Here is a 12,350-nt window from a genome sequence, read left to right as displayed (position 1 = left end):
ACGTCTGTCTCCCTTTTGGTTTTTGTGAAGGCAGTGCAGATGTTAGTGACCACCCCAGAATGAGAAGCTTTACCACTGCTCTAATCAAGGGATTTCTAAGACCCCTAGCGTAGGCTTTGAATCTGACCAGTTCCTAAGAATCTTGACCTGCCCCTTTCAGAAATCCAGTTCTTCTACTACAACCAATGAGAAGATCACCAAGTTGTATGAGCTGGGTGGTGAGCCTGAGAGGAAGATGTGGGTGGACCGTTATCTGGCCTTCACGGAGGAGAAGGCCATGGGCATGACAAATCTGCCTGCTGTGGGTAGGAAACCTCTGGACCTGTACCGCCTCTATGTGTCTGTGAAGGAAATTGGTGGATTGACTCAGGTGAGTGCCTGGCACTTGGCTTCCCCTGTGGTTTCAACAAGCCTCTCTCTAGGTACTCAGTGGCATCACTGGTGCCATGCATCCCACAGGCACATCACCCTCTCCTGCTGCTCTCTGAGTCACATACTGACAGACCAGGGAGCTCGGGCCTTCCAGAAGATAAGGCAAAGGGAGGAGGCTGAGACCTCCGTGGGTAGTGTAAAGTATTAGCATTAACTTACCATGTGTCCAGAGTCCCCCTGGGTTGCAAAAGTCGGGCAAGTCTGTGGGCATTCTGATTCCATGGCAGGCAGTTTGGAGTAGTAGACAAGGGCAAGGTTCAGGGATGGGTCTGGAAAAAAAAAAAAAGAGATGGGTCTGGTTTTGAATTCTTTCATAGCCACTTACGATATATGTGACCTTAATCGAGGTATATAACTACTCTGAGCCCTCGTTTTTCTTATTTGTAATGTAGGGACAGTGTGTATCCTGTTAAGACTGTCGAAAGCTGGGGATAATCAAACAGAGCTTTCAGCAAGATTTCTGTCACATAAATTGGTCTACAGTATGGTACAAGGGAAGCCAGAGTGGTTGCTGATCCTTTCATTCTAGGAAGCTTCCCAGTGGAGATGGGATTTCAGGAGCTATTAAATAGAAATCGTTTATGAAGGAAGAAGTAGGTGGGAAATTGTGTTTAGTCACTCTGTATGGGAGACTTAAGTGATTGGGTTAATCTCCACTGGAAACCTCTGAACTGAGCACCACCCTGAGCCTTGCGCCTGCCCTAATAGCTTATATCTTTGTTTTACACTCAGCCCAGGAGTCAAACAGGTGAGGCAACGCTGGCAGACAGCCCACTGTGCCTTGCAAACTTTACTCCTATGTATGTTCTGTAGTCATCATACCAGGAGCCTGCTATTGGATCTGAGTGTGTGGCTGAGCTCAGGGGGAGGCGTCGGGGCGTCGTGGGGAGGGGGTGTATTCCAAACCTTCTAAATCAGAAGAGAAAACAGCTGTCACCAGCAGAAAAGAAAATGATTGGAATGAAGCCAACCAACAGTCAGTTATGAATTCCTTCTCCCTCAGGCTTTGTTCCCCTCCCCCACAAAAGGAAAACAAAATAAAACAAGACACGTGCACACCACCACATAACGAGTGTGGGAAGCCGAGCCACAGCAGGCTTCTGAGGTGACCCTGGGTTCATTCCTGCCATTCTCCCTGGTATTGAGCTCTCGTAGTCAGGGCTCTTCTACCTGAAGGGAAAGGGGGCATTGGGTTAGGTTTGGCACACTGTTGATTGTGTGGGCTTCTGGGTTCGCTGGACCTAAAATGAGGTATAGAGGGAATCCCAAAGCCTGGGTCTGTCTTCCAGTTTGCAAAAGGTTGCCAACCTTTTAGATGCAGTGATGTGATTGAACTCTAAAGACAGAGTTCAGAGGAGAAAGAGTGCTGTTACGAGTTAGTTTGTGAAGGCTCCAAGAAGGCAAAAGATGAGACCTGAGCTTTTCTGAAGGATTAGTAGGGTTTAGGTAGAGGGCGGGGGAGGGGGGAGGGGGGAGGCAGTTGACTGGCCCAGCTGGCATGCTGATGGGAAAGAGTCTGGAGTATACCCTACCAGTGCCACCTCCAACCTTCAAGACTCTGCTCAGATATTGCCTGCTCTAGGAAGTGTTCATCTAGGTTGTTCCTTTCTTTGCTTCCTTATCACTCTTCTCTGGTGTCACAGGTACCAGACCAGCAGGTATCAAAACATATTGAACTCCCTGTGGATTGGGACTGGAAAGCCAGTGTTTCTAGCCTTGAGAGACAGGCTTATCACATGGTGGATGAATAAACATAAGAATACATGAAGGGGACTTCCCTGGCGGTCCAGTGGTTCAGACTCCGCGCTTCCACTGCAGGGGCCATGGGATCCTTCCCTGGTTGGGGAACTAAGATCCCGCATGCTGCGCAGAGCGGCCAAAAAAAAGGAATACGTGAAGAAGGAGACCTGCCTGGCTAAAGTAGACAGACCAAGTGTAGGGACTGGGGGACTGGTCTTGATCAGTGTGTGCTGAAGCTGAGAGGAGGCAGAACTGTAGGCCGGCCGCTGGGAAGGGGCAAAGGAGTCATAGGGTCTGAAGCATCTCCCGGACAATCAAGGCAGTGACTGCTGAGGGAAAGGGGCTTGTAGCTATATGTCCTTGAGATGCAGGGAGCAGTGACGCAGAGTATCAAATTTGGAAGGAGCCCCACACTGAGAAAAAAAATCAGATTTGAAAACCCCCAGTTTGACAAAGTAAAAGTCAAGCAGCGTGGTCGTTGATATTGCCACACGTCTCCATTTTATAAAGTGTTAGTTTTTATCAGTTCATTTAAAGTATGATCTGGATCTGATGGTGATTTGCACATCATTTCTCAGCAGTACACTTGTGTAAAGCAAAGCCCACACCTTCTGAATTCCGTTCTCTCCAATAGTGGCGTAAGGTTTGCCCTATTTTGAATAAGCACTGTCTGACAGTTGCAGTGATCTGTGGATAAAACCTGCTGAGGGTAGAGGGAAGCCATGGATTTAATGTTTATTGTGGACTCTCCACCAAGCAAGGTTCACTTTTGTGGTTAACAGAACTGTGATATCACAAGATGAGTACCTGGTAGCCTGATGGGGTTTGGGGTATGTGGGCAGGAAGACCAGATGGAAGATGTACCCCCAACTCTTCTGGTTGGTTGTACAGGTCAACAAGAACAAAAAATGGCGGGAACTTGCGACCAACCTCAATGTCGGCACCTCAAGCAGTGCTGCCAGCTCCTTGAAAAAGCAGTACATCCAATGTCTCTATGCCTTTGAGTGCAAGATCGAACGGGGAGAAGACCCTCCCCCAGACATCTTTGCAGCTGCTGATTCCAAGAAGTCCCAGCCCAAGATCCAGCCTCCCTCTCCTGGTAAGGATTGGGTGAGCAGCCTCACCAAGGCTCACCCTTCAAGGGTAGCATTCAATGGACTTGACACGGGGAGTGGGAAGGGTAAGCTGGGACGAAGTGAGAGAGTGGCACGGACATATATACACTACCAAATGTAAAATAGCTAGCTAGTGGGAAGCAGCCGCATAGCACAGGGAGATCAGCTCGGTGCTTTGTGACCACCTAGAGGGGTGGGAGAGGGAGGGTGGGAGGGAAGAGATATGGGGATATATGTACACATATAGCTGATTCACTTTGTTATACAGCAGCAACTAACACACCGTTGTAAAGCAATTATACTCCAATAAAGATGTTTAAAAAAAATGAAAAAAATAAAAGGGGTAGCATTCAGGGTCCAGGTTCCTTATTCACCAGTGCCTGCCACCAGGGATGTGTGCTTTGCCTTGTCCTACCACAGAGCTTAACAGGTTGGCAGACTAAAGAGCGGGCAGTGGCGACTCCCTTGGGAGATAGTTTGCAGCAGCCCTTAAGTTTTAATTTTCATTGTGCACCTGGCATCTTGCCAAATGTTTGTAAACTAGTGAGTGGGAGGGACACCAAAGGAGTCGGGAAATCTGACAAATAGCAGTGAGGCAGGGCCATCTGGGAGCTTTGGCTCACTGATGTCAGCGCCTTAGAATGCAGCTCAGACTAGAGCCCTGAATTCCCCAGGGAGCTGAGATGGTAATGAATGGGAAGGAGGGGGTGGGGAGGGAACATGAATGGAGCTGTCTGCTGGGAGTGCCTCTGCCCACCCTGCTTTCTGAGAGGAGGATGGGGCCTGGACAAGCATGGGGAGGGAAGAAGGCCAGGGCTCCTAGAAGGTGGGTGTAAACACATGCGCCCTGGTGTTGACCTCTGAGGGTATAGTGAGTGCCTGAGATGACTCATCGGCTGGGGAGGCCTAATCTGTGGGGTATCTGCTGCTGGGAATGGCAGCTAATGGAAGCGTTAACTGGGGGTAGTTCTGTGCTCACCAGCTTAAGGGAACATTTGAAACTGCACAGTGCCACTGGGTTAGATGCTTGAGAATAGGAGTTCCTAGGCTCCTGCAGTGTTCTGCAGGTTTGGGGCAAGATGGAACCTCCCCATCTAGCATTCCAGGGCCTCTTACTGGGAGCTTGTGTACCAGCATAACAATGTGTAATAGGTTAGGTAGGGTCCTTGGGGGAAGTAAAGAAAAGTAGTCAGGGAAGCTGACAGACTCAAGGAATCACCAGCATGTTGGTGGCGTCGCCACACCACTCCTGGTCTCCAAATGTGAACAGCCGCAAAAAGCAATAGCGCTCTCAGATTTCCTTCTTTATTACTGGCCTTGCAGATCCACTCTTGAGAAGGGTTATTTAGGTCTTAAAGAACCCTAGCTCTAGCCTTATAATGATCTGCTTCAAAGAGATCCTAGGGCATTTGTGTGTTGCTGTGAGAGTTACACACTTTCCTGCTCACCCTGCATCTCTGTCCACAGCGGGATCAGGGTCAATGCAGGGGCCACAGACACCTCAGTCAACCAGCAGTTCCATGGCAGAAGGGGGAGACCTGAAGCCACCAACTCCAGCATCCACACCACACAGCCAGATCCCCCCCTTGCCAGGCATGAGGTAAGGCCTGGAGCAGGGACAGGTGGTTTGGGGGATCCTGGACAGAAGTGCATGAGCTCCTGTGCAGCCCAGGGCGGTCCCTGCTCTGCCTGTCCAACCAGTGACTCCCATGTGCCTTGCATTATTGGAGGAATTCCTTTATTTGGGGTCTAATTGGCTTTCCTCACTCTGGAGCAGGAGCAATTCGGCCGGGATCCAGGATGCCTTTCCTGATGGAAGTGACCCCACATTCCAAAAGCGGAATTCCATGACTCCAAACCCTGGGTACCAGCCCAGTATGAATACCTCTGACATGATGGGGCGCATGTCCTACGAGCCAAATAAGGATCCTTATGGCAGCATGAGGAAAGGTGACCAACTGCTGTTTGCCTTACCTCCTTGAGGACGGGGAATTGCGGGGGCGGGGGGGTAGACTTGAGAGTGATTTAAGGTTTCTTGTCGAGCCATCCTCTCTTCTTGTCTCCCTCTCCCTGGCCTCACCTTGTCATCCCTTTATAAGTGTGTCTTCTTTGTTGGTTGGGGCCGTTTTAGATCTCTGTTAAAGACCTGGTAGTTGGAACAAACCTGAGCTCTGAAGAGGGTCTGGGTCTTTGGGGCAGGCAAGGTATAGGCTGCTAGGCCTACTGACGAACCAGTTTGCTCATCGTCTTCCCTTTTGCTCTTAGCTCCGGGGAGTGATCCCTTCATGTCCTCAGGTCAGGGCCCTAACGGCGGGATGGGGGACCCCTACAGTCGAGCTGCCGGCCCTGGGCTGGGAAATGTGGCGATGGGACCGCGACAGCACTATCCCTATGGAGGTCCTTATGACAGAGTGAGGTAAGCACGCCCCACCTCCCACCCCTGTCCCACACCAGCACCCCACAGCTATCATGGACTCAACCTGCTTCTCCAATTTTGTTTAGGACGGAGCCCGGAATAGGACCCGAGGGAAACATGGGCACTGCAGCCCCACAGCCGAATCTCATGCCTTCCAACCCAGACTCGGGGATGTATTCTCCTAGCCGTTACCCCGCACAGCCGCAGCCGCAGCCGCAGCCGCAGCCGCAACGGTAAGTAAAGCCTGGTCTCAGTGCCACTGTGGCTCAGGCTTCCCCACTTCCCACCCTGATCCTCTGTTTCTCTCCTTCCTGCAGACATGATTCCTATGGCAATCAGTTCTCCGCTCAAGGCACCCCTTCCAGCAGCCCCTTCCCCAGCCAGCAGACCACGATGTATCAGCAGCAGCAGCAGGTGAGGAGGGTAGCGGGTGAGCTGACACACAGGTTCCCCCGAGAGCCAGTTAGAAGGCTAAGTTGTGCAGTCTGTGAAGCCCACTTCAGATTCTTTGGTGTTCTTCTCCCACCCCGACGGCCGCTTCTGTCTGAAGAGCCAGGCCCTCAGTCTCTTCCCTGTTTGGAGTCTAGTCCCGTCTCTAGTTCTCCAAAAGGGTTAGAAACAGGCCTTATTTTGAGTTTTGAACTTTTCCACATTTTTCTACTTAGAGCAAGGGAGAGCCAGAGGGAATAGAGAATGATTCTTGCTTTCAGAAACAACTTCAAAAGATAACTCATAAAGGTGATTCCTTTGTTCCCTTGGAGTCTGTGTCCTCTCTTCTAGAGGGGCAGAAGTAAGCCCAGCAGGTGTCTGGTGTAGCATCTGGGCAGCTGTGGGTCTTGTGTCCCTGAGTGCAGAGTATTAACCTTTCCTGTGCTTGTCCCCGTCTTAGAATTACAAGCGGCCGATGGATGGCACATATGGCCCTCCTGCCAAGAGGCACGAAGGGGAGATGTACAGTGTGCCATACAGCACGGGGCAGGGGCAGCCCCAGCAGCAGCAGTTGCCCCCAGCCCAGCCCCAGCCTGCCAGCCAGCAACAAGCTGCTCAGCCTTCCCCTCAGCAAGATGTGTACAACCAGTATGGCAATGCCTATCCTGCCACTGCTGCTACTGAGCGCCGACCAGCAGGCGGCCCCCAGAACCAGTTTCCATTCCAGTTTGGCCGGGACCGTGTCTCAGCACCCCCTGGCTCCAGTGCCCAACAGAACATGCCACCACAGATGATGGGCGGCCCCATACAGGCATCGGCTGAGGTTGCTCAGCAAGGCACCATGTGGCAGGGCCGTAATGACATGACCTACAGTTACGCCAACAGGCAGAGCACGGGCTCTGCCCCGCAAGGTGCTGCCTATCATGGTGTGAACCGAACAGATGAAATGCTGCACACGGATCAGAGAGCCAACCATGAAGGCCCATGGCCTTCCCATGGCACACGCCAGCCCCCATATGGTCCTTCTGCCCCCGTGCCCCCCATGACAAGGCCCCCTCCATCCAACTACCAGCCCCCGCCAAGCATGCAGAATCACATTCCTCAGGTATCCAGCCCTGCTCCCCTGCCCCGGCCAATGGAGAACCGCACCTCTCCTAGCAAGTCTCCATTCCTGCACTCCGGGATGAAGATGCAGAAGGCAGGTCCCCCAGTACCTGCCTCACACATAGCACCTGCCCCTGTGCAGCCCCCTATGATTCGGCGGGACATCACCTTCCCACCTGGCTCTGTTGAAGCCACACAGCCTGTGTTGAAGCAGAGGAGGCGGCTCACGATGAAAGACATCGGTAAGGAGACCTCCTTGATTGGGTTGCTTAATCTGCCTCTTTACATCTTGTTCATTGTTCTCTCTCCATCCTGATGTTCTGGATGAATTAAAGTCTGGTCCGGTGTTGACTAAAGTAGAGCCAAAGAACTTTGGGTAAGGAAGAAATCAGCTGATGTCAGGCTTTACTAAAGGAATTGCCACACAGTGATGTCCTAAGAGAGCCTAGAAGCCATGAGGGGCAGATGTGTGTCATCTCCCAGATTGGAACTGCCTCTCACCATGTGTTCTCTTCAGAGTAGCCTGACTGATGAGCCAGCTCTGGGGTGGGGGGTGCCTCCTGCCAACCTGGGCTTGGTGGATGGACGACGTGGAGGTTTATTTCAGGAACTCCGGAGGCATGGCGGGTAATGATGTCCCTCAAGTCTGGGCTGCTGGCAGAGAGCACGTGGGCGTTAGACACCATTAACATCCTGCTGTATGATGACAACAGCATCATGACTTTCAACCTCAGTCAGGTGAGTACAGGTGCCCGGGGAAGATTGGGAGGGCCTGGGATCTTCTTGAAGGAGATGATGCTAAGTGACCAGGGAATTAAGCCATCCCTGGCCAACATGGTCTCCTTTCTCTCACTTGCTGTCTGATACCTTCTATGCCAGTACTTTGCCACCAGCCGTGGGCCTAGAATACTGAGAACAATAATTGTGTAATTTAGTCAATCAGGATTGACTTCAAAGGGAGAAACTTGTTGGTATTGGTAAGAAATGCAGATTCTGTTGATGTCGGTGAGGACACCATATTTTTTAGACTACCAAGAAGAACCTGTTGTCTGTCAGTGAGTAGAGCAGTTTCTTTATTTTCCCTTTCTTTCTTCATCCACTCCGAATAGAAGAGGTCTTTCTTGATCCCATTTTTCCTAAGGTGTAGAATGGGAAGGGTAAAGAAGGGCATGCTGCTGGGCGGGGCTGGGGGGGGCAGTTAATGTAGAGGTGTTTTTCCAGACCTTTTCTCCATAGACACGCACCTGGCGTTCTCTCAGCTGGGCAGAGTTTTCTGCTGCACTGTCCTGCTCTTTCTTTTGATCGTTCTCAGCACCTGCCAGCCCCTCTGCTAAGGAGCTGACTAGGGGGGCGTCGTTATTAATAGTTCCCATTTACTGTGCCCTCACTTTGTGCTAGGTACTTCATATTTTCTTTTGTGTCATCCTCACTGCAGCCTTCTGAGGCAGATGTGGCCTCTTAGAGATGAGTAAATAGGCTCAGAGTCTTATCTTTGCCCAGGTTCACACAGCTGTTAGCAGTCTTTCTGAATCCAAAGCCTGCTTCCCATGAGAAAGAAAAGGAACAAATATTGATTGAGCAATTTCCATAAGCCAGGCCCTTGACATATTCCATTTAGACGTTAGAACAACCCTGTAAAGTTTAGGAATGTGCATCATTTTCAGTGGAAAGATAGGAAAGCTACAGCTCAGAGAGTTCCTGGGAAAGCCAGAATTCAGACCTGGATCTTTTTTTAAGTATAAAGCCCTATTTTTTCCTTTCTGCTATACTCTTCAGCCAGAGATTAATCTGACTGGAGATTAATGTTTTCTGTTGGGAGTAGTAAATGCCCTGTACAGAATCTAAGCTGAAATTTGGGTCTGTCTAGCACCAGCTTGGAACAGTGTTGAGAGAATATAAGCCTCATCCCACTCATTATGTTACATGATGCACAGAGGTCCAGCCTCCTGGAAAAGTTGGGGAGCTTGGGGAAGAGAGCAAATGAACATCTGTCCACCCTGCATTGTGTTGGAAGGTGTTATCCCACCATGCCTAGCCTTGGGCTTCACTTGGCAGTAGAATGTAGAGAGTGCTAAGAGGGACAATGGCAGTGACCAACGGGTAGGAAACTGGGCCTGGTGAAGAGAAGCAGAAATTGGTTGAGAAAGGTGAGGCTGAGAGGTGGGTGGCACTGGTAGGTGAGGCGCAGGGTTGTTGGTCAGTGGTCCATCTGCTGAAGCAGGCTTGTGTGAAGATTGTTTGGGCAGAAGGAAGAATTTTGTGCTAAGCAGAGGAGAGTTCAAATGACTTGCTTTGTGGAGAGCCTTTGGGAAAGGAGAACTCTGACTCTCCCAGTGATACAGACATCTCTGACCTAGAAGGGAAGAGGGGAGATTAGATAGAAGACCTTGGCAGGCCTCTCAAGTCAAGGATTCTCTTCTTAGCCCACTTTTCTCCCTTAATTTACTTCCTGTTCTTTCTCTTCTAGCTCCCAGGGTTGCTAGAGCTCCTTGTGGAATATTTCCGACGTTGCCTGATTGAGATCTTTGGCATTTTAAAGGAGTATGAGGTGGGTGACCCAGGACAGAGAACACTACTGGACCCTGGGAGATTCAGCAAAGCGTCTAGCCCAGCTCCTATGGAGGGGGTGGAGGAGGAAGACCTTCTAGGTCCCAAACTAGAGGAGGAAGAAGAGGAGGACGTAATTGAAAATGATGAGGAGATGGCCGTTGCGGGCAAGGACAAAGCCGCCTCAGAGCATCGTGAGGAGAAACTGATTAGCAAGTTTGACAGGCTTCCGGTAAAGCTCGTGCAAAAGCATGACCCGTTCGTGGTGGACTGCTCAGATAAGCTTGGGCGCGTGCAGGAGTTCGACAGTGGCTTGCTGCACTGGCGGATTGGTGGGGGGGACACCACTGAGCATATCCAGACCCACTTTGAGAGCAAAACAGAGCTGCTGCCTTCCCGGCCTCATGTACCCTGCCCACCAGTCACTCGGAAGTATGTCACAGCAGTAGAGGGTACCCCAGGGACAACAGAGCAGGAGGGCCCCCCGACTGATGGCCCTCCAGAAAAACGGATCACAGCCACTATGGATGACATGTTGTCCACCCGGTCTAGCACACTGACCGAGGAGGGAGCTAAGGGTGTAGAGGCCACCAAGGAAAGCAGCAAGTTTCCATTTGGCATCAGCCCAGCACAGAGCCATCGGAACATCAAGATCCTAGAGGATGAACCCCACAGTAAAGATGAGACCCCACTGTGTACCCTTCTGGACTGGCAGGATTCCCTTGCCAAACGCTGCGTCTGTGTCTCCAATACCATCCGAAGTCTGTCATTTGTGCCAGGCAACGACTTTGAGATGTCCAAGCACCCGGGGCTGCTGCTGATCCTGGGCAAGCTGATCCTTCTGCACCACAAGCACCCGGAACGGAAGCAGGCGCCACTGACTTACGAGAAGGAGGAGGAGCAGGACCAAGGGGTGAGCTGCAACAAAGTGGAGTGGTGGTGGGACTGCTTGGAGATGCTTCGGGAAAACACCTTGGTCACGCTCGCCAACATTTCGGGGCAGTTGGACCTCTCCCCATACCCCGAGAGCATTTGCCTGCCTGTCCTGGATGGACTCCTACACTGGGCAGTCTGCCCTTCAGCTGAAGCCCAGGACCCCTTCTCCACCCTGGGCCCCAACGCCGTCCTCTCCCCACAGAGACTGGTCTTGGAAACCCTCAGCAAACTCAGCATCCAGGACAACAATGTGGACCTGATCCTGGCCACACCCCCCTTCAGCCGCCTGGAGAAGTTGTACAGCACCATGGTGCGCTTCCTCAGTGACCGAAAGAACCCAGTGTGCCGGGAGATGGCTGTGGTACTGCTAGCCAACCTGGCACAGGGTGACAGCCTGGCGGCCCGTGCCATTGCAGTGCAGAAAGGCAGCATCGGCAACCTCCTGGGCTTCCTGGAGGATAGCCTTGCTGCCACACAGTTCCAGCAGAGCCAGGCCAGCCTGCTCCACATGCAGAACCCGCCCTTTGAGCCAACTAGTGTGGACATGATGCGACGGGCTGCCCGTGCGCTGCTGGCCCTGGCCAAGGTGGACGAGAACCACTCGGAGTTCACGCTGTATGAGTCACGGCTGTTGGACATCTCGGTATCACCGTTGATGAACTCATTGGTTTCACAAGTCATTTGCGATGTACTGTTTTTGATTGGCCAGTCATGACAGCCGTGGGACACCTCCCTCCCTGTGTGCGTGTGCGTGTGTGGAGAACTTAGAAACTGACTGTTGCCCTTTATTTATGCAAAACCACCTCAGAATCCAGTTTACCCTGTGCTGTCCAGCTTCTCCCTTGGAAAAAAAAGTCTCTCCTATTTCTCTTTTCTCTTCCTTCTCGCCCCTTCTTCCTCCCGATCTTTCTATTCCCTGTCCTCACTTTACTCCCCTCAGGACCCTGCCCTATTTGAAAAGACAAAGCTCTGCCTACATAGAAGACTTTTTTTATTTTAACCAAAGTTACTGTCGTTTACAGTGAGTTTGGGGAAAAAAAAATAAAAATAAAAATGGCTTTCCCAGTCCTTGCATCAAGGGGATGCCACATTTCATAATGTTTTTAATGGTTAAAAAAAACAAAAAAAAAAAACAAAAAAAAAAAAGGAAAAAAAAAACAAAAAAAAAACCCTGAAGGACAAAAATGGTGACTGCTGAACTGTGTATGGTTTATTGTTGTACATTCACAATCTTGCAGGAACCGAGAAGTTCGCAGTTGTGGACAAACCCTGTTCACTGGAGAGGCCTGTGCAGTAGAGTGTAGACCCTTTCATGTACTGTACTGTACACCTGATACTGTAAACATACTGTAATAATAATGTCTCACATGGAAACAAGAGAAAACGCTGGGTCAGCAGCAAGCTGTAGTTTTTAAAAATGTTTTTAGTTAAACGTTGAGGAGAAAAAAAAAAAAAAAAGGCTTTTCCCCCAAAGTATCATGTGTGAACCTACAACACCCTGACCTCTTTCTCTCCTCCTTGATTGTATGAATAACCCTGAGATCACCTCTTAGAACTGGTTTTAACCTTTAGCTGCAGCGGCTGCGCTGCCACGTGTGTATATATATGACGTTGTACATTGCACATACCCT

The 12,350-nt window shown here is 50.8% G+C and overlaps 1 protein-coding gene across 2 annotated transcripts in view; it reads left to right on the top strand.

The window, feature by feature from the left end:
* The window catches only part of ARID1A (AT-rich interaction domain 1A), a 69,574-nt gene extending 57,388 nt beyond the window's left edge, over positions 1–12,186 (top strand). The window contains exons 11-20 of one of the 2 annotated variants that reach the window (XM_029230661.1): positions 161–370; positions 3,064–3,271; positions 4,755–4,887; positions 5,062–5,237; positions 5,553–5,703; positions 5,790–5,936; positions 6,021–6,117; positions 6,593–7,478; positions 7,844–7,974; positions 9,704–12,186. In XM_029230661.1, coding sequence (XP_029086494.1) covers positions 161–370; positions 3,064–3,271; positions 4,755–4,887; positions 5,062–5,237; positions 5,553–5,703; positions 5,790–5,936; positions 6,021–6,117; positions 6,593–7,478; positions 7,844–7,974; positions 9,704–11,434 — 3,870 coding nt within the window. In that variant the 3' untranslated portion in view covers positions 11,435–12,186. The remainder of the gene's footprint in view (positions 1–160; positions 371–3,063; positions 3,272–4,754; positions 4,888–5,061; positions 5,238–5,552; positions 5,704–5,789; positions 5,937–6,020; positions 6,118–6,592; positions 7,479–7,843; positions 7,975–9,703) is intronic. The other variant, XM_029230662.1, reaches the window with a different exon arrangement.
* The last annotated feature ends 164 nt before the right edge of the window (positions 12,187–12,350 follow it).

This window comes from Monodon monoceros, unplaced genomic scaffold (genome assembly GCF_005190385.1).
Source record: "Monodon monoceros isolate NGI ecotype Baffin Bay Population unplaced genomic scaffold, NGI_Narwhal_1 Super_Scaffold_18, whole genome shotgun sequence".
Taxonomy (NCBI): Eukaryota; Metazoa; Chordata; class Mammalia; order Artiodactyla; family Monodontidae; genus Monodon; species Monodon monoceros.
Note: the sequence above shows the minus strand (reverse complement) of the source record. Positions and strands in the feature narration are given on the sequence as shown.